The sequence below is a fragment of the Cheilinus undulatus genome, linkage group 14 (genome assembly GCF_018320785.1).
Source record: "Cheilinus undulatus linkage group 14, ASM1832078v1, whole genome shotgun sequence".
Lineage (NCBI taxonomy): Eukaryota > Metazoa > Chordata > Actinopteri > Labriformes > Labridae > Cheilinus > Cheilinus undulatus.
Genome location: NC_054878.1, coordinates 43,146,480 through 43,168,080, shown reverse-complemented (window position 1 = coordinate 43,168,080; position 21,601 = coordinate 43,146,480). Strand labels below are relative to the sequence as shown.

The window sequence follows — 21,601 nt, the reverse complement described above, 5'->3', positions numbered from 1 at the left end:
AAAGGTTAAAGCACAGCAGTCCTGCACTCAGCTGGTTACTGCTTTCTGGTTGGTGTTGTACTGAGTTATGTTGTACTGTTAATTGAACTAGTCAGTTCTAAGAGTCTCTAAAAGCCAGAGTTTTTCTAACAAAAAATAATCTAAATGATTGGAAAATATCACCAATAAAGGATCTTAGGAATGTGTCAGGTGTTAAAATGATTTGAAGTGTTGTTTACAGCATGCAAACCATGAATATAGAACAAGCATGTTCTATTGGCAAAGATACTTAATTTAATTTTGTTTTGTTTGAGTCTTTTTAGATCAAATATCATTATATTTGTAAAGCATCTGTCAGCACTTATAGACCATTATATGGCACAGAGAGAAGAAATGCTCCACTGTGTAGTGATGGAAATAAACATACTAAACAATCTGCCTTTAAAGACACATCCCATCATGAAATTTAAATCCTAACTGCACTGCACTGATATGAACCCATAGGGCCTTTCCCAAATTGCTCCCTCCACCCTCCCCTTACACACTCTGTTTGCATGCTCTCATTGAAAGTCTGCCACATTAAGTCAGTTCAGGTATGGGAGCGTTGCTGGTTTGGCACTTCACCGCGTCGACTGCTCTGGCCTCCTGATGGCCACCATCCATCTCTGCAGGTATCCTCCCAGCCGGCACCTCCACAATGCATGTGACCAGCCCACTGGGTCCTGGCCGTCCAGTATGCAGTGAGTTAGATCAGGCCATGGAAAGCACGCCAGATGCCTGTAGAAGCACAGCTGCTACTTCTGTACCCAACAGCTGACCCCTCCCATCCCCACTCTCCAGAGCACATCAGCATTAGACACACAGACTTGAGTCCGCCACATTGAGTGCTGACCTAAACCTCTGAGTGCAGAGGGAGAGTGGGTAGTTAAACACTCCAGCAGAGAGTGCGCTGATGCTGACTTACTAAATAGGTGTAATACCTGTTATTATTATTATTATAATATTAGAGAGTCATTTAGCAGGCACTTTTGTCCAAAGCGACCTATAAGTGGTAAGGCTATTTAAAAAACTACTAATGCTGTAATCAAATTTTATTGAACGTAAACATTTTGCAGTATATTTCTCCTTCAGTCTCTTCCCCTTCTGCATCAAAACAGCACTGCACTCAGGCCTTTACTGATCAAAGCAGTGCAGTAGGTCTTCTCCAAACACTTGTCTCAGAACCTCTGTCACTTTTTTCATAATCATCACCGATACCGATATAAATACCGATATTTAGATATGTCTTACATAACTAAAAATTCAGTCTGTTGAACCCTTATTATAAAAATAATAATTCCTACTTCATGTCTCTTTTTCCTTACCCTGTCTTTGTCTTTCTGCCTCTGTACTCCTTACTTCCTCTCTCAATCTTCGATGCTTTGATTTCCACTGATTCCCTCTCTGCCTCTTCCTCTTCTTACGGCCTTTCTCCCTCTCCTTTCCTCCCCCCTGCTGCTACCCTTTTACTCTGCCTGTACTCTGCTCCTCCTTCTGCACATCTCCATGTCCTTGCTTCCTACTCTTCCACATCCTCTTCTTTGATCTTCTCACCTTGACTTTCCCTCTCCAGGTTAATGGAGACAGCAAGAGAGATGATCAGGGAGTCTCTGCCAATCAAATGTCTGGAGGCCGTCATCCTGGGAATGTATCCTTTACTACTCAGTCATGTACACTAGCACTGTACCTCTCATGTACCAGCTCGGGACCAGGAGGTTATTTTCTGTTATCTGACTGTGAAATCAATGAGACATGTTGCTCTAATGTCCTAATACCCCACCACAACCACCAATCTCTCCAGTGCTTACCCAACCGTGTTGCTTGGCAACAAGCCCTCTTCAAAGTTTAACCCCCACAATACACACACACATAAACACACATGCTTGTGCAGGCTTAGTATGATCCAGCAGAGCTTAAATATTAAAGCAGCAGTCTGTAGTTTTTGCAGAATTAATGTAAAGTAAATCTGCTGGTCAGATACAACCAAAGCTCTGATTTGACCACAAAGACCTGTTTATCAGCTTAGTGCTTGCTTATCGTCATTATGTGGAGATGTGGACAAACATCTGTCAAAGTAGGCTCTTTTGTAAAGCTCTAATCCCTGCCCGTCTTTAAGATGTGATGAGATATGACTAATGTAGCTTCATTAGACAGGTAACATACAGAAGTGTTTCTCATGGCCAGAAATTTATCAGTTCAACCATATTCACCTTAAGATTTGGAATATAAATCCAACTAATGTGTAAGACAAATTCTATTTTGCAGGGGTCTGCTGAAGAGCAGCCATGCAGTTTTAAAGCCCAATATAGCGTGAAGAATTGCAACGTGAAAGGCTGTTTTAGTGTCTGAACTACAGTTTGGTAAATTCAGGATTCTTTCTGATACTGGTGCTAAATTGTTTTTTTTTCTTCTCAAGATCTGCAGGGTCTATTAAAAGCGTTATCCCCTTTGGATATTTCACACTTTATTGATTTTATAAATCGATCATGGTCACTACAAGTTTGCTTTTTTGACAAAAAAAAATACAAAAATCTCTGCAAAGTAAGGGCTACCATCACACCACTCAGACAAAAGAATTCCCCAAACAACTCAGAGAAATGGTTTTTGAAAAATTAAAGTCAGGGGATGGATACAAAAAATTTCCAAAGCATGGAACATCTTCTAGGGTTCAGTTAAATCCATCATGAAGAAATGGAAGGAAAATGGTACATGTGTAAATCTGCCAAGATCAGGCCGTCCTCACAAACTGAGTGAGCGTGCAAGATGGAGACTCGTGAGAGAGACCACCAAGACACCTATGACTACTCTGAAGGAGTTCCAAGCTTCAAAAGCTGAGATGGGAGAGACTCTGCAGACAACAACTGTTGGCCGGGTTCTTCACCAGTCAAAGCTTTGTGGGAGAGTGGCAAAGAGAACTTTTGCCACTTTTGAGCCACTTTTGAAGAAAACTCACTAAATCTCAACTGGTGCTTGCCAAAAGCATGCAGGAGACTCCATGGAAAATAGGAAGGAAGTTTTTTGGTCCAATGAGACCAAAATGGAGTTTTTTGGATATCAGACAAGACATCAAACGCTGCACATCACCACAAACACACCATCCCCACTGTGGAGCAAGAGCAGTGGCAGCATCATGCTGTGGGGATGCTTCTCAGCAGCCGGCTCTGGAAGGAGGTAGAGGGTAAAATGAATGTGGCAAAATATGGGAACATCTTACTCAGTCTGCAAAAGAAGTATGGCTTGGGAAAAGATTTATTTTCCAGCAAGACAATGAGTTGAAGCATACAGAGAAAGCTACACAGAAATGGTTTAACAGCAATAAGGGGAAAGTTCTGGAGTGGCTGAGTCAAAGTCCAGACCTCTCTTCAATAGGGAATTTGTGTCTGGCTTGAAAAGGGCTGTTCACCCATGATGCCCGTGCAACCTGACAGAGCTTGAGTGTTACAAAGATGAAGGGAGTAAAATTGCAGATGTTTGGGGCTGATTGAGACCTATCCACACAGACTCAGAGCTGTGATTGCAGCCAAAGGTGACTATACTAAATACTGAGTCTAAGGGGGTTATATATGCAATCATTTATTTTACCTTTCATATTTTCATTTAATTGACATTACTTTGTAGAAATCTGTTTCACTTTGACATTAAGGAGATTTGTTGTATTATTTTTGGTCAAACAGCCAAATTATATAGACCATGATTGATTTATAAAATCAGTAAAAGGGTAAGACATCCAAGGGGGTGCATACTTCTCATATCATATGCTTCATACTCTTTTCTCTTTGCTTCTCCTCCACTTATAAGTCAAATAACTTGTAGTTTTAATGAAAGGGCAGGAATGGACATCAGGAGTGTGTGCGTTAAAAAGGGCTTAAGAATCAGGATGAAATCAGTGTTAATGGAGCAGCTTTAACTTAAGCAAGGTGTGATCTCTGGAGCGCTATCAGCATTTTTCTAACAGGATATTGACCTTTGTCTAGATATAATCATCCTTCCTCAAGGATATAAATGAGCTGATGTATGGTGTGCAGTACAACGTGTCAACAGATGACAGACTTCTCTCTTTCACTGCAAATGAGTCTTCAAGTTTCACATTTGCTAGTTTCACTGTGGCTTTTCTCTCCCGGGCTGTCGGGGTGGCAGTTGACAGTGAATGTAATTGAGACTGACTTTAGCCCGCAGATAAAAGGAGAAGGGAGGGAGAGAAATGGAAAATGTTGCAAGAGTTCAAAAGAAAAAAAGAGAAGAGGTGAGAGAGAAAGAAAGGACATGAGAGCCAGAGGGAGTGAGAAAAGAATGGATGCATAATCTGTCAGTTTGAGCGATTACATCTTCTTTAGTGGCCTTTAAACAGCCTCACTCTGTCACACTCATCAAGGAGTGATAGTTTGTGTTTAGAGAGTGTCACATTTCACCAGCCTGAGGTCATCCTCGGTGAAAAGAGCTCAGGCCCCAGCGAGAATTGAACTCGCGACCCCTGGTTTACAAGACCAGTGCTCTAACCACTGAGCTATGAGGCCTCACCTGTTAGGTAATCCCACAGCTGACGTCTTAATGTCAATGACCAAGGCGGACGCACCCTGCCAACGTTGCATCTATTGTTAGCTTAATGGGATACCAGCCCGACCAGTTGACTGAGCAAATGATGGCCTGCAAATCATCCACTCAGCTCTGAAGACACTTAAAGATATCCACTAGGATGAAATCAGGAAAGAATCCACTGCCTGTGGGGAAACTGCTGTTTTAGAATAATTGACACAGTAATTTGTAAATCAGTTGAGACTTTTTTGACACAATTCATCTCTTCCTGTCAGTGTTAATTTTGCAGCTATTTTACAGAATCCAAGAGAGAAGAAAAGTGGCACACTGCCAACAAAAATCAACATAGATTTTAATTGTTTAACAAATAAAACCCTAAAATGTTTTAGTCAATATTTGCAAATCTAATTTTGACAGCCTCTGAGCAGACAAAGCCTCTTGCCCCCCCTAAAATTTTTGAGAGATTTTTGAGGCACCTCCTGGGCCTGATCCAGCTCACTGCATGCTGAGTACCTGGGACCCAGTGGGTCGGACCGGGTCCCAGGGATGGCCCAGGCATCATGGAGGGGTCTTAATGTGCGTTAAATATTAAATTGGACCCTACATAAAACTAAGAATGCATCACAATCAATTTTGTTGTTAATCTTTGACACATCCAGTGTGGTCTTAAAAACGCCCCAGCCACTCTTTAGTTATTAATTCAATCCGGATAGACTTAATGTGAGTTTAGCAGTAACTTATTTTACAAATTTAAAGAAACAGACATGTTAAAAGTATTTGGAGATTAGACTCCATTGTGACGACTTCATTTACTTGAAGGCATAGTGAGGCAAACAGCAGGAATAGGATACCACTCTATGGAGTCTAGAAACTTGTGGCGGAGTTGATGAGGGATGCAGGATCAGATGAGGAGTAGATGCTGATGAACTGAATGGAGGTGGCTGAGGTGGAGGAGGGTAGAAGTGTTCACATTGAAACAACTACCTGCCTGTGAAAGAGAGGAGTTAAAACATGACAGGTGCATGGTTATTGCTCAGACTAGGTTGTGGCAGTATCTGATTAGCTGAGTACTTAATTACTTCAATAAGAACTTAATTTAATGTTTTTTTTTTTCATATGAAAATACAGTGGCAAAGTTTATATAATGTGGTATTTTAAGGATTAAAATGAAAAAGGAAAGATATGTGGTCGTTTTAATCAGACCTGATATTGATTAAAAGATTTGTTGTCAAATATTCCTCTTAATTTTTTTGTTGATAGTAAAGGGTGACTAAGGGAAAAAGTAGTGGATAAGAAATCTAAGCGTCGGGGAGAGAAGGATGAATAGCATCTGTTGTTTTAGCGTGAGGCTGTCAGAGCTGTCTGTCTTCCTCTCCGTGTCTCTGACTTCAGCCCGCTCTCTGCCGCTGGTTCCTTTCCTTTCCTGTTAACACTGATCTGACTTCTCTTCAGGATATTCAGGGTTTATCTTGGGCTGTCCCTGCTCTTTGTTTGGGCTTTGTGTGTTTGACTTTAAGTGTCTCGTTGTGTTAACCGTCACTGGCTTTTGTTTTGCAGACCGAGGCTAGAGAACAAGGCAGACACGTGATGAATAACAATCAGGGAACAAAGTTATCTCTAAAGAACTTTTATAAAAGAGTTATTTAACAGATTTAACTAGGAAATGTACTCACTTTATTCACATGGGAGGTATTTTCCTTCAATATCATGCTCAGATTCTTAAATGCTGTTTTCGAATTTAATGTATTCTTCTTATGTCTTCCTGTTTCCTTCAGCAACATTAACAAGTTTCAGTTTCTGTGCAGCTGTATCACTCTTGTAGCACCTGTTTTCACCATGTGTAGATCGTACATCTAATAGATGAAAAACTATAGTTGAGCTCTAATTTTGCAGTGACTAATGTGGAGCAGACTCAGTCTGGGTACCATGCTGCACACCTCGTCTTGTCACTGACTCAACGTGAGAAGTTTTTGCAATCAAACAAGCTCTCTGTACAGTTTATACACTAAACAGTAAAACTGAGTGGATATACCATGAGTATAACTCTCAAATGCCTACATGCAAAATAATTTCTATTTTCTAGCTCAAAATATTGCCATACTTTACTGTTCTTATGAGATGTCACCCGCTGAAGTTCTCAAGCTTACATCCGGTGAAGAACCAGCAGAAAGCTCTGGCTGAAAGTAGAGTTGTTCTGATTCTGATACCAGTATCGGAAATACGTCCGATACTGCTTAAAATGCAGATATTGGTATCGGCGAGTACACAAGTTTATGCACCGATCCAGTACTGTTTGGTTTAGCTTTATAGTTTGCTTCATTAAGCCATGATAAATGTTAGCACTATAAACCACAAATCAATTCATCTTTGCTGCCAGAAAAAACTGCATGCACAAGCTACAGGTGTTAGAGCAGTGATGGAAAACCAAAGGACCCACTGCAGCAGCAAAGAATGGTGGCTGTGTGACAGTTTTTCTCTGAATGTGATTGTTAAAATGCCTTCTAGACTGGCACTGTCGTACAAGATAAGAAGTGACACAGTTTATCAAAAGTTAAATAACTTTTAAAACCATAAATCGCTACCTCTTACTTGTTTTTCCTCTTGGAGCTAGCCATTGTGCTGTCTTATTAACGCTATTGATGCCTTTGAATCCCCTGCGGCAGCATTTTCAGTGAGACGGGAACTCGTGTGACTTTTGGAGACTTTAACGATTGATTCCACACCAGTAAACCCGAAATTGACGTGTTTTTATCCATTTTAGTCTAATTATGATCATTTATTACGGCTAGCTTGAATGCTAACTGTCATATTGTTTTCCCTTTGTGAGGGCCAATAGCAGGCTGTTCTGTTATCATGTCATGCTGCCCAAATAGAGCATTATGGAGAGAGAGAGAGAGAGAGAGAGAGAGAGAGAGCCTCTGATGCAGCCCCCTGTATTATTGTTATTTTAATATTTAGGAGTAAAACTCAATAATCAGCAGAAAAATAACTGTAGGGTCACAGAGATGCTGTACATTATGATTCTATTTGTAGAGTCATGTTTTGAGTCAAATATAGGTCTAAAATAATTTGCTCGTCTGCACAGCCATTCCTTAAAGTTCACACCAGTATCGGATCAGTACTCAGTATTGGCCGATACCCAACACCTTTGTATCGGTATGGGGAAGGAAAAAATGTATCGGAACATGCCTAGCTAAAAGACAGTGATCATTAACTAAAAGTTACAGCATCTACAAGTGACAGAAGGCTTTAATAAAGTTCTAAAACAGCATTAGACCAGGATTTTAGGCCTGTATTTATAAAATATGATGGATAATTATTTTGACCAGCTCATTAATGTTGCGTTGGCTAATTTGATAACACTCAAAATTTAGCTCAGGTTCCTCCCATTTCCAATAGAGATGTTTCTGCACCTTGATTTGTGGACCCTTCCAAGGGCTAGTCGCCTAGCTGTGCAATCAGGGAATAGGGGCCTTAGTAAGAGAGGTGACTAAGAACTCGATGGTTTCGCAGACTGAGCTCCAGAGATGCTGTGTGGAGATGGGACAAAGTAGATCAAAGACCACTTGGCTTTCACATGGAGTTTTTGATGTTTTACTCTGAGGGGAGGATTAAATTATAATGATTGGTCAGTTCATTCTCTGACCATGAACAAGCATTTTAACCTTCCTTTTTGTAAGACGGACCCACCTGATGGCAGTCATGGAATCTGGTCAGCCCATCAGCAAGATTAGGAGAGCTTCAAGATGATTTTGTTCTTAAAGGCAGCAAGTGGGCAAATAAATCATAATCATTTAAAAAAGCTTAGAGAACACTGGCTCTTTAAAGTGTTATAAAGGATTTTTTTTGTTTATTTGCTGGATTTTAGAGACTCTAAATCAGAAAGTATTTGATAAGTGAAACATACCGTGATTCTGATTCTGGAAGTGGATTTGGATTACAAAACTTTGTGATATTGGTGAGCTCAAGCGATCAGATCCGTCTTGTCACAGTTTCCCCAGAAGTGTTGATCAGGGTTGAAGTTAAGGATCTTTGACAGTGATTTAAGGTCTGAAATGCCTAAAAGGGTCAAAGAAACACAATCACATGCCTGGCTGTGTGCAGAAAACATTGAAAGATGCTAAAATCCTTTGCTCCCTGTAGATTTGTCGCATTAACGTTTCTGTTAACTTGCTCTTAAAAGTCTGACCTCAGCTACTGGAACATCCCCAGATGTGTGTGTGTCCAGCCTGGAGTTTGCTGAATGATGATGAAGAAGGAAAAAAAAGCACATGACTCAGTGAAGAGACGGCATACAAAAGAGGATTTTATGCCTCTTCTTATCTGAATCTTGCTGCTTTGAAATTTAACAGGCCGGGAACGTAGGGAGAAACTCGAGGAAGAGAAAAGGGGGAGGATGATAGCGGGAGACACAGCAATGTGGGGATGGAAAAACGAAAATGTGATAAAGATGGAGAATGAAATTGAAAAGCCACTGGATTAGCTCTGCATTATGTCCATAGATAAGGTGTGTCACTTACCTGTGGGATACTGCAGGCCCTTTTAAGCGTAATAGATGCTAAAATCCAGTAGGCATAAATACATGAAAGAAAGCTGATTACTGGATTAGAGTTATTGCAATAACTTTAGTTTCAGTGCAGAGGCACTGCAATAACAAGGAGTTGTACTCATCTGCTGTGTTATAATTGACAAGTCTTTCATATTGGTTCCCATAGCAACCAATAGGGGGACTCAAAGAGGGAGAAAGAGCTACTATTAGCAGCGTCACATGTCCTCCATCACAGGGAGTGTGTTTGCTTAATGAAGCATTCATTAGAGAGGAACACTGACTGCAGACTTCTTAGTGTTCAAGCTTTTTGTTTTTCTTTAATAATGGAAGGCAATTAACACATCAGCCACAAACTAAATATGTAGCTCAGTGTTTCCCATAGAATGAGGCTATACTTCAGTAAGACGTGTGGCAGAGGGGGTTTATCTCACCCAACTCATTTTGTAGCTTTAGTTTTGTGTGTTCCTGCTCTTTTGACAGTATTTATTGGTAGAACGCTGTACAAAGACACTTAAATAACATCTTGGAATGTTTCACACGGTATTCCTTAATCATAGCTGCATGTGTGACAGCGTGCTGATGAGGTCAGATAGGCCTCAATGATATGGCCTAAATGTCATATCACTGTATTTTTCTTGCCCTTCATGGTAACAGTATGATATCCCAGTATTACAAAATTAAAAGATATAATGCATTTAAATGCATATTCATGTGTATCAACCCCCTAAAACAAGCCTGGGGTGACATATTGAACTCATGTCTGCTTGTAAGATAAAAAAAATGGCTTTATTAGTCTCTCTGTTTTCACTTTTTTGTAACTGCTCACATAGTTTAAGTTTTGTTTCTACCCTGCTGAAGTGTGATAAGCTGCTACTTACTTAAGCACATTTCCTGACGTGGGCATTCACAGTAAAAGCATGTGATATTAAATTATTATCAGAGTCTCTTTGGTGCTTGAACTCCACAAGGACATAGCGTGATCAAAGGGTGTCTGCCCTGAGCGGTGGAAAGATCTACCCCCCCATGGAGTCCAGACACTGGTGTTGGTGGTGATGGCTGACGAAGTCATCTTAGTCCATCTGAATGTTGATGGACTTGTAGACTTGGCTGTGATGGGTAGGTGGAGGGTCACTCGGAACCACGCAATGAATGAACTAATGGAGGAGAAAGCAACATTTAAAAGGGGCAGCAGTGATAGGATAGGCTAACAATGAGGGAGTGGAGCAGTGCTATTGGATAGGTGTGACCAGGTGATGTGAACAGCTGATTATGATATGACAGAGAGCATGAACGAGGGAGTGCATAAAATAATGCAGGCATGAACCACTAAACCAGCATGGAGAATATGGTCGAACTTACGCTAAGCTTCATTTATTTAAGCCAACATAAGATTATCGCTGCAGCACTGGGCTAAAGACAAACCAAGTTGGTTCAATGCAGCACACAGCATGTGTAAAAGCCTGAGGTGGAAAAAGTACACGACAATTATACTCAAGGAAAAGTACAGCTACTCTGGTTAAAATTGATGTAAGTAAAAGTACATTTAAGTCTATAAATCCACTCAATTAAAAAAAGAACGTATTTGATTTAAAGTTTACTTTAGGTGATGAGTACTGAGTAGATACTGAGGAGCTGTACAAAAAATATGTCCTTCCTTATTGGCAAGAACAACAAGAGAAAAAATATCTAACCAGGTTGTTCAAATAGAGTCACACCTCTCTAATAAAGTTAAATAAACAGAAAAAAGTTACAGCATTAAATAAAATCATATATGGAGTTAAATTGAACACTAAACTGTCCTTTGGGAACAGCTTAAGTCAGTGGTTCGCAACCTTTTTTCCTATGAGCCCCCCTTCCCTGTATCGAACTCCCAGAACACACACACACAGAAAAGGTGATACATGGATGTCAAAAATTAATTTAAAAGTTTTCAATGTTCAAATCTATATAAAGTAACCTCACACAAGGGGTTTCTTATCAAAAGACTTTTGTACGAGTGAATCTAATATGCCCTATGTGTTTTCTGTGACCAAAGGTGTACATTTAAAATGCTGATGAAATTTACCAATAATGGTATTGTTACAGTTGCAGTCACATTTTAACCTTAACAGTTTTAAACTTGTTTTAGTCGATGAAAACTCAAGAATATTTAAGTCCAGATGTAGTTATAAAAAGTCCTTAAAATTTAGTGTTTCTTTTAAGTAACAGCCTTAATTTTCTTCAAACTAATTTAATCAGTCACATTTAAAAATTAATATTAATGCACAACACTAAAATTAATGCCTTATCATTTTTTTTAACTGCTCTAAATCAGTGTTTCCCAACCATTTTTCCTTAGTGCCCCCCTACATGTACCTGAGAAAAGCAGAGCCCCCCCAGGACCCAAGAGAGAAGAAAAAGTGATACACTGCTGTCAAAAATCAACATTGATTTTAATTGCTTCACTGATAAAACCTTAAAAAAGGTCCATGAATGCTTTTCTAATCAAAAGACCTGTTTATAAACTACTTAATCACTGTTTTATCATGATTTTAATCAATATTTGCAACACTAATTTTGGCAGCCTCAGAGCAGACAAAGCCTTGTGCCCCCCCCCCAAGATCTTTGGCACCCCTTCCGGGGGGTCCTGGACCCCAGGTTGGGAACCAATTATCTTAGATATATCATAGATTTTGAATGTCCAACAGTCCAGCACTAACATTTTAGCCTCTTTGATGAAAACTAAACTTAATTTTTATTGTTTTTTTATCATCTTAGATTATTTTTAGACTTAGCCCAGTCTTCTTCATGGAAAAAAGGTTTCTACAAATACTTTTAGCCATATTAGTCGATGAAACTAACACTGGTTTTTATGCATCTTTTGTACTTTGTAGTCACTCGAGTAGATTTTTTTACCACCTACCAAACAGGCTAAATGGTATTTTTCAGAGCATCTTTTTCCTGTCATAGTAGCACACTAAAGAAGTCAGTTCAGCTCTTTCTTCTCCTCTAACACAGCAGGAGTCTTTGCAGTATGAAAATGCACGGCCATGCTCGTGCTTTAGTATGTATGTGTATTTGATCAGTGGTCTAGCTGCGTTTGGTGCCCTTTGTGAATATTTCATGAAAATACAGCAGTCCTGTGGCATCCAGGGCGCTGGGGTGACGAGCTGACGTTTTGACCAATGACAGGCCTCAGTGGACAGAAGAGAGCAGATGGCGAGCCGGTGGCCTACAAAGATCCTATCCAGGCCTCTGTGAGTCTGTTTGTGTTGATGTGGTTGCACAGATTGCTAGAGTTGGATCTCATTCAGTGTTGGACTCTGTGAAGTTGTGCTGTCCACAGCGTGTGTGCCGTCTAAATATAAACCTCATTCAGAATCATTTGGATTCACTTGATTCACTTTTTAAGCATCTATCTGAAGTGGTGGACTTGTTTTTTATGAGATGAGGTTATCAAAATATTGTTAATAATAATATACTACAAACTCTGTTATAAAATCAGGGAGTACCAAAGCTTTCATCTATTCCATAATCAAGTGTAAGTTAAAAAATGCAGGTAAACTCTGTTTAGATTGCACAAAAACATTTACAGTATTGCTGTTTTTTGTTGTTTAAACATGACAGAAGTTTTTTTTAATAATTTTAATAATTTTTAATAACTGAAATCAAGAAATTACCCAATATTGGTTGCTTGTGACTTGAGTTTTTGTTGTTGTGGTATCCAAACAGGTACCGACATCATTGGTCCATCTCTAGAATTGTATCAGAGTTTAAGTTTGCTCTCACGCTTACACACTTTGGAGAAGTTGCTCCAAACCAAAGGGACGCTTCCTTTCGTCTCCTCTATATACAATGGTCCACACTGCATATAGTTAAACTACACTTTGAAAGTGTTAAATATTTAACAGTATGACAGAACTACAGTAATAAACTTAATATCTGTACTAAGGTGGGTCTCCTCTGGAAAGAACAAAACAGAGAGTCAACCTCATTGCAAGGCCACGTGTACTGATGAAGAATATGCACTACTTGTCCTTTAGGAATAATTTAAATCACAGGAGTGAACTCTAACTTAGCGGATAACTTCACTCATGGTGCATATGTTTCTCACATCAAAAACAACAATCCACCAGAAACAAGAGCAAAAGAACCCCAGCGGGGATCACTGCACAGCAGGAAACATCCAAACACCACTAAACACATCTAAACACTCAGTCCAAATGCATGATGGGGCCCACACATCCCCCAGATTAAGGATTTTCTTGGGCAGAGACTCTTACAGAGTTGAACTAACACCAGTGCAGTGTTAATTTCGTCGACTAAAACTATGACTAAACTTTTCGTCGACAGCCTTTTTTTCCATTGCAAAAACTAGACTAAAACTAACAAAAATAGATCCATGATGACTAAATCAGACAAAAACTAAGTTTAGTTTGTCAAGATGACTGAAACTAGACTAAAATGTAATTTAGTTTTGGTCGGACATTTAAAATCTGGGATATTCCTCCACTGTGGGTAAATCTGTCAAAATGCAGTGCATCTACAGCTATTCTCCCTCTCAGCTGTAGAAAGCAGGGACCCCAGGTTTGACAGAGTGCAGAGAACACACAACCATGATTTAGTACCAGATTCGGGCTAGAAAATAAATGCTAGACTAGACTAAAATGTTTTGAGCTTTCGTTGACTAAAACTAAAAAGGGTAGAAATGACTAAAATGTGACTAAAACTAAACTGCATTTCATTTAAAGACTAAAAATAAAAATAAAAATAGCTGCCAAAATTAAGACTGCACCAGTGGATAAACAATGTCAAATAACTCAAAACACTGAAGACCATTTAACCTTGAATGGAGCTAAAATTACACTTGGGAGTTAAATTCAGTTCTGAAATGTTTAACCCTGAAATAGGTATTTTGTTCAGATCAAGTTGTCTATTTATATACATTAATTATATCTGTTACCATCTGTTCTTTGAGTAGATGCATGATAACAGGATAAAAAAGGGCTAGAGCAGAAGTTGAAAGATAATTGCAATGGGCAAGTGAATAATTGAGATTAAGGATAGAAAAGAATGCTAGCTAGTTATGGCAAAATCTGATTTAATAATCAAATTAATTTTCTCTTAAATAACCAAAAAATAATGGATTGGAATATTTCCATGGTGCATGGGTGGCCCAAGCGGCTCTTTCATGTCATTCCCCACTCTCTCATATTACTTTCTGTTTCTGTCCACTCTTCTGTCTCTCTAGTAGAGGCAAAAAAGCCACAAAATAAACTTTTAAAAAAATAGAAAGTCTGTTTTATGTGCAATAATGGCAATCTGTATAAACAAGTAGTTGTTCATTTAAGAAACCTCTCCTCTTTTTGCAAGAATAAATTACCATTCATTCTAAAAAATGCTGTACAATATTTCTTATTAGATGACTTGATAAATAGGCAGGAAAATCAATAGAAAACTCACTCCTAAAACAATCATTTACCACAGCTCTACTTAAAATATGATGTCAACTTCGATTATTGGATTAGAAGAAATAGTGGAAGTTTACATTAAAACAGAAAATGGCATAAGAAAAGTTTTATTTATTATTATTTTTTATTCTATTAATAAGTATAATGTAAAAACTGGAGGTTGATCTCTGAGTGTTAAGTTGATTAAACTCGCAAAGTGTAACTTTAACTCCATTTAGAGTGAAATGGTCTTCAGTGTTGGAATTATTGGATTAGTTAAATTTGGATATGTAGGAAAATTTTTCCCATCATGCCCTTGAGCAGAATGATTTTATGTTTTATTTGTGTGTGTTTAGATGTTTCCTGTTATACAGTAATCTATTGGGGTTGTTTTGCTCTTGTTCCTGGACTGGATTGTTGTTGTTTTTTACACTTAGGTTTTGTTTGGCAATGTTATTTGTAAGGTAAATGTGAGGAAAGTTTAACATTGCATCAATGCATCATAGAGTTTAGGTTTATAACACTGTATAAATCGCTAAATTGTCATTCTGTTTAGAGTCAATTTTAACCCTAAAACTTCAACACTGTGGAAAGAGTAAGTTTAACACTGGTTGTTAACATGTACATTTGGACACCAAGTTAAATTTAACCCTTGATTTGTTACTTGCTAAATCCACTGTGTAATAAAAATGCGTCCTTTTTTTAAGCTTTAAAGATAAACTCCTTAAAAAAACAAAAAACAACAACAAAAAAAAACTTTTACCCGGCCTGATTGGAAAAAAATCAACCTCATTCTTGGAATGCAAATTTAAAAGTAAGAATTTTCTCCCTGGAGGGAAAAACAGGTAGATTAATGAGAGCAGGTTAATGATCAGGAGGCGGATATAGTCACTACTGAATGGGCTAATCACACACATATCATTCATCCGAGTCAATGACACATTATTTTTTCTCAGGCTCCCACTAGAAGCTCTTTGTTTATCTCTTTGTCTTTGAGTCTCTGGTTAAATAATAGAAAACAAAACAATGAATCAGACAGATTCAGTCAGACAGGAGGAGCTGCATAAACACATAAATGCTGGCAGGCACTGAGCCTTTGTTTACTTGCTGGTATTTTCATAGTATCGGCCTTCAGAGAGTCAGACTGAATCTAATTCCACAAGACTCCTCCACTGGGACGAATCCAAACAAATAGACTCCAATCTCACTCTCAGGTTTACACTCAACTTTTGTTCTTTATTTCAACTCTCTTAGCAGAACGCTCAGTTCAACTGATGCACTCAAAGAAGTACCGAAAATCTGACCAAATGTGTTACCTTGAGATATTTCCTTAACTCTGGCTTGTCGACCAGCTACCTGACCAACGGGCTGACGTCTCTCGAGCGCTTTCCCATCAGCTTTAAGACTCAGTTTTCAGGCCACTGCTTCCACCACGTTGTGCTCGGCGTCTACTGCAATGGCCGCTACGGGTCGCTGGGCATGAGCCGCCGCCAGGACCTAATGGACAAACCGCTGACACATCGCACGCTGGGGGAGCTGGTGGCAGAGTTTGAGAGCTCCTACAAGAGATACCAGCACACTCTAAAGAAGGTAAGAGGAGAAAAAAAGATGAAGTGAAAGGCAGAATGAATCAGAGGTGTTTTGATCGTTTGATCCATCTGTGTCTTCCAGGTGAAGATTGGCCTGTACGTGCCTCACGACCCCCACGTCTTCCAGCCAATCGAGTGGAAGCATTTGGTGCTGAATGCAGCCCGACTGGGAGCTCAGGAGATGAGGAAGGAGCTGGAGAAACACGGCCGGGACATGAGGATGAAGGTAAACACTTCGTACATAGTGTCAATGGTTTTTAAACTTTCTCATTCAACTATTTTTTATTCCTTAAACTTTAAAAAAATACCTTTTAAGTACATAGGGAATCAACTGTATAATATTTCATCTATACTTTTTGTACTAAAGCTTTTATTTTGATGTAATATCCCTTAAATATCGCCTGTGGAAGATAGCTAAAGGCATCCCTAGTTTTGGTTTGTAGAAGCGGCAGGTCATGTGACTAGCATGCATGTTCTGTGTTGTGACTTTGGCACATGTGCACACCACCATTTGGGTTGTAAATAAATACTTTTTGCGATATCAAATTTAAATTGCATTCATGAAAAAAGGGTAATTATGGAATAACCACCTTTAGCTTTTGAATATTTATCAATCTCATGTCTCAAGTTGTGAATTCAGGGACAATTTTTCCCAAAATGAAGCTTTCTCTACAATGACTTTAGTTTTGAAGATTTATTGTGAATAACAGGATTAAAATGTGTAACTAATATGGATTAGAGTGTTGAAAAAAAGAAAACAGGAAATTGTTAAACATAGCAATAGCTGCAGTTACATGAGCATTTTTTCACAGTCAGATTAAATCCATTCGGATCAGAGATTAAAATGTCTCTGTACACATGGATGGTGGAAGACACAATCCGATTCAGATATGCTCATGCATCTCAATCTAATCTGAATAGAAATTTTCAGACACGCGCCATGTCGTCCCACTAGTTAAATCTACTGACAATTTGCCGTAGAGGAAGCATTTTTCTTCTTCACCTGTAAACAAACTGCCAGGACTTGACACCATCAGATCGCTTGCTCGTTTTTTTAACTCATTGTGCGAAAATATTGGATTGTTCTACTCAATCATGTCTGTACTTTATATTATTTTTATTTCTTACCTTATTTCACCTAAAAATTGATCTTTATCGTGTACAGTTCTGCCATTTAAGGTGCTTTCCCTGTTTAAGAATTTAGTTCAGCAGTACATACAGCAGCAATCTATTCAGAATAAGGAAGCAGAAAAACGTCATGTCACGTGGGGCAGACATGCACAGTAAGTCAAAAGTTTGTCCCTAACAGGGAGAGGTGATCAGATCAAGGGTTTTCATGGACACTGATCCGAGTAAGGATCGGCATAAACTACCCCTCTCGTTTGGAATGAAATTTAACTCAGAACGAGCCAGGTTGGAAGATTTTATTCCAAATGGGGTATGTATATGAAACATATTTATTCAGATCTGGCATTGTAAACATGTAAACATAGCTAATAAGAGGTGATCATAATCTGATTTGATGAAGGGTCAGTATGATCCGAAATTAAGGAAACTAATTACATGGTAGAATTTGGGAATAAATATATAAAAATATAGGTCTAATTTTGATCAGTGGCTTTGGATGGAACCCAAGTAAAACAGACAGGAGTTAGGCAGGAATTGCCTACTTTTTCCATGGAGAGATGGGATCTTGGCGACCAAGCATCTAGCTGGAAAGAGGAGTGTCTGTGGCTGCGACCTGAATCACCTGATCCACAGCTTGGATCTGGTCGTTGAGGAGCTGAGAAGTTCTGCAAAGTTTCGCAGCGCTCCCTCCCATGTTGCACTCTGATATGGCAGTGACTTCCCTTCAACTTATTTAGATCGACTTGTCCAGTTCCAAAAATCCTTGATTCGCCCCAATAACCTTCAAAAATAATGTCTCTTGCCAGACAATACCACTATCATGGGTTACTTGAGGAATTTAACAAGCAGGGAAATTCGGCTGTGTAGTCTGGGTGTGCAGGATTTAGACAAAGTTACAGAAGTATCAGAAAGAATTAAGATGTCGCGACAAAGAAGAAATAATACAAAAAACAGCTAGAAAAACAAAGTTGGAACTGAATAAAGCTGACTAAAGAAGACCAACGATGATGAAGACTTAAAAACTAAAACTAAGACTGATGAAGACTAAGAAAAAGCTGACTAAGATGAAGACTAAAGCTGACCCTCACAGGAAAGGAGAGTTCTCCCCCTTTAGGAATTTAGAAAGTCAACAGAAGTTTCCCCTTTGGTTCGAACTACATACTGCTAAGCCCTATCTCGCATCGTCTGAGAGATTATTCCACGTCTGTGCTGCATTAGGTTCTGTTTAAATATCTTAAAGGAAAGCAATGGTGGAGGAGCCCTGTACTGGGGCATTAGAACTTCACTATAAAATGGGCTAAGAAACAGCTACCCTGTCTGAATTCTGCAAGATCACTGCTGTATTCCTCTGCTCCAACCATGTACATTTTCTACACTAGTGTAGCTATTTGCTGTGATGTTAGCTTGTGATTCACCATCCCCTGATAGAGGCCCTCTCCTCTGACGGAGATGAAAGGGAACATATTTCCAGTCTCCTTCTTTGAGCCAAGCTGGCTAATCTTCTCAGCCTAAGTATCACAACAGAGAACACTGCCGCTGATAGACTGGGAATGAGGAGAGGTCGTCTGTTATCTGGTTCAACAGTTTATCATCAAAGTATTCTTTTTCATTGTACTCAAGATTACGCTTGCATAGCTGCACTACACATTAGGACATACTTCATAAAATGGCTGCAAACTTCCATTTACTGACTAATGTCAGACTAAAAACTCTGGACTTTATCAGAGGCTGCTGAGTTTTATTATCTGTTAAGCGAGTCGAGTTTCTCTGCCTGAAGCAGGGGAACAAACTGGCACCAAACACCCAGAGGAAAGAGAAACAGACTGCACACGATCCACACAATAAATCCACCAGGACGTTTACAACTAAACAGAGTGAAAATGGGCCGTTAGGGAGGGAGTGGAGCAGAAGTAAAACAGCTCTTAGTGGTGTTACTGCTGCAGTGTTTGCCAAAATACAATAAAAACATTGTTGAAAGCATTGAAATGTCTTCCAAAATCAGATTAAGTTGGAAACATGAGCTTTCACTAAAATTAAAAAACACAAAAACAAACATACCTTATTAAAATTTACTACCTGTTAAGTCAGATCCTTATTGAATTAAGCAAAGTGATATCAAACATTCTGCTGCATAGATTTTCCTCTCACTATGACTCAGTTCTCATTTGATTATTTTAGCAAAGTTGAGCTAATTCATTAGACAGTTCAGTCGATTAGCTACAGTTTCTTCCTGCTCGAGGCCTCTGTGGGATTTGCCTGCTTAGTTTTTCTTTTATATTCTTTTAAAAGCTAGAAGAGGTCTCTATTTATCCCATTGCTTCTGTCTAGATAGACATTTGGTCAATGTTTCAACTGTAAGTTGTCTTGTGTGGTGATTATTCTTGCTGCTGAACTCAATGTGCCTCGTTATAGGATACGTTCCTAAGTTTTTCTTAAGTTTGTTCTTGTAAAGATCCTCAAAAAAGTCTAAGGATGATAAGTTGTTCTTAAAATTATAAATAAAATGTCCCTTTAATCAAGAAGGCTTTTCATGTATTTCCTAGTTAGTATAGAGAAACAGCCCTTTAATATCCATATAAGAAAGCATGAGACAGCAGGGCCGAGTGCTGTAGTAGAGAGATATCAGGGATGTGCATATTTAAATCTAGAAATGATTGCACAGAAGACATGATGTTCAGCCCCAGTATTAGGTATTAAATGCATGTATACAAACTCCCAATTCCAAAAAAAGGAAGGACACTGTGTAAAATACAAATCCTTTAAAACCTGTTTTCAATTAAATACAGCACCAAGTCAATGTCTTTAATGCTGGTTTAATGTAGTTTTTTTGAAAACTTACACATATTCTGAATTTGATGCATGCAACATGTTCCAAAAAAAGTTGGGACAGGAGCAAGAAAAAGCTGAGAAAATTATGCAATGTAAAAAAACTCCTGGAACTTTCCACAGGTAAGGAGATTAATTGGAAACAAGGGATAGTACCATGATTACATGGGCAAACAGTCCAACAGTTTATGAAAAATGTTCATCAACTGACAGATTGGACCGTCTACCATTCATAATACCATCAAAAATGAATCTGGAGAATTCTCTGCAGATAAGGGGCAAGGCTAAAAATCACCCTTAAATACAGGGACCTTTCACCCCTTTGCCAGTGCTTCATCAAAAAACTGTAATCATTCTGTGATGGATATTACAACATAAGCTCAGAATACTTCAGAAGATCATTGTTAGTTAACACAGTATGTCACTACATCTACAAATGTCAGTTAAGCCTATACCATGCAAAATCAAAGCCATATATCAACAACATCTAGAAGCCCCACCCACTTCTCTGGCCCTGAGCTCATCTGAGGTAGACTGACCTACAGTGGAAAATTGTGCTGTGACCTGGCAAGTCCACGTTTCAAAATGTTTTTTGGAAATAATGACCTTTAGGCCCTTTAGGCCAAAGAGAAAAAGGACCATTCAGATTTTTATCAACGCAAATTTCAAAGCATCTGTGATGGTGTTGGGGTGTATTAGTGCCCACTGCATGGGTCACTTGCACATCTGTGAAGGAACCACTAACACTGAGACAGGTTTCAGAGCAATGCTTCCATCCAGACATCTTTTTTCAATGAGACAATGCCAGTTTACTTTCTGCACAAGTTTCGACAGCATGGCTTCACAGTGAAAGAGGGCAGGCCCTCGACCCAGGCCTGAATCCCATCGAACATGTGTGGAGAACTATGAAATGCAAAATACGACAGCACTGTTGAGTATCTTATTATGAACATCTAGAAAGAATGGGAAAGAATTCCACTCTTCTTGCTTTTCTCCCTCACATATCCCTCCTTCTGGCCCTTTCCAATCCCAGTGCAGCTTCAGCAGAGACCTGTCAACATGAGCCCAGTCTGCTTTACAGTCCTTCCCTATAGGTAGAGAAAGTTTATGTCACCTCTGTAACTGGGCTAAATACTGCTAGTGCTGTGCTCATGGTGATTAATGCTGGTCTTTATGATAATAGGGTATAGTCTTTATTATAATATTAAAGAATAATGCTGGTCTATTATAAAAAGTCACAACAGAGAGTACAGTCTAGACCTGCCTTCTTTAAGTGCCCTGAGTGAACTTCGGATAAGAATTTGTGCTATTGAACAAAGATTAACTGAGTGATTGACTGAACATTAAGTCCCCAGACACATACAGGATTTTGTTATTAGAAAAGGTGATGTAAAACAGTTATAAAATTCTCCTGTTCCAACTTTATTGTAATGTGTTGCAGGCATCAAATTCAAAATGTTCGTATGTATACAAAACATAGATTTAATCACTGCGAACGTTAAACATCTTGTCTTCTAAGTGAGTATAGG

At 38.9% G+C, this 21,601-nt stretch overlaps 1 protein-coding gene and 1 non-coding gene across 2 annotated transcripts in view; one reads left to right on the top strand and one right to left on the bottom strand.

Moving 5' to 3' along the window:
• Positions 1-21,601, top strand: part of vash2 (vasohibin 2) — a 60,780-nt gene that overhangs the window by 25,890 nt on the left and 13,289 nt on the right. The window contains exons 5-7 of the mRNA XM_041805655.1: positions 1,592-1,666; positions 15,882-16,119; positions 16,201-16,344. Coding sequence (XP_041661589.1) covers positions 1,592-1,666; positions 15,882-16,119; positions 16,201-16,344 — 457 coding nt within the window. The remainder of the gene's footprint in view (positions 1-1,591; positions 1,667-15,881; positions 16,120-16,200; positions 16,345-21,601) is intronic.
• On the bottom strand, positions 4,460-4,532 carry trnat-ugu. Its single transcript has one exon. It is a non-coding gene; the product is annotated as a tRNA-Thr (tRNA).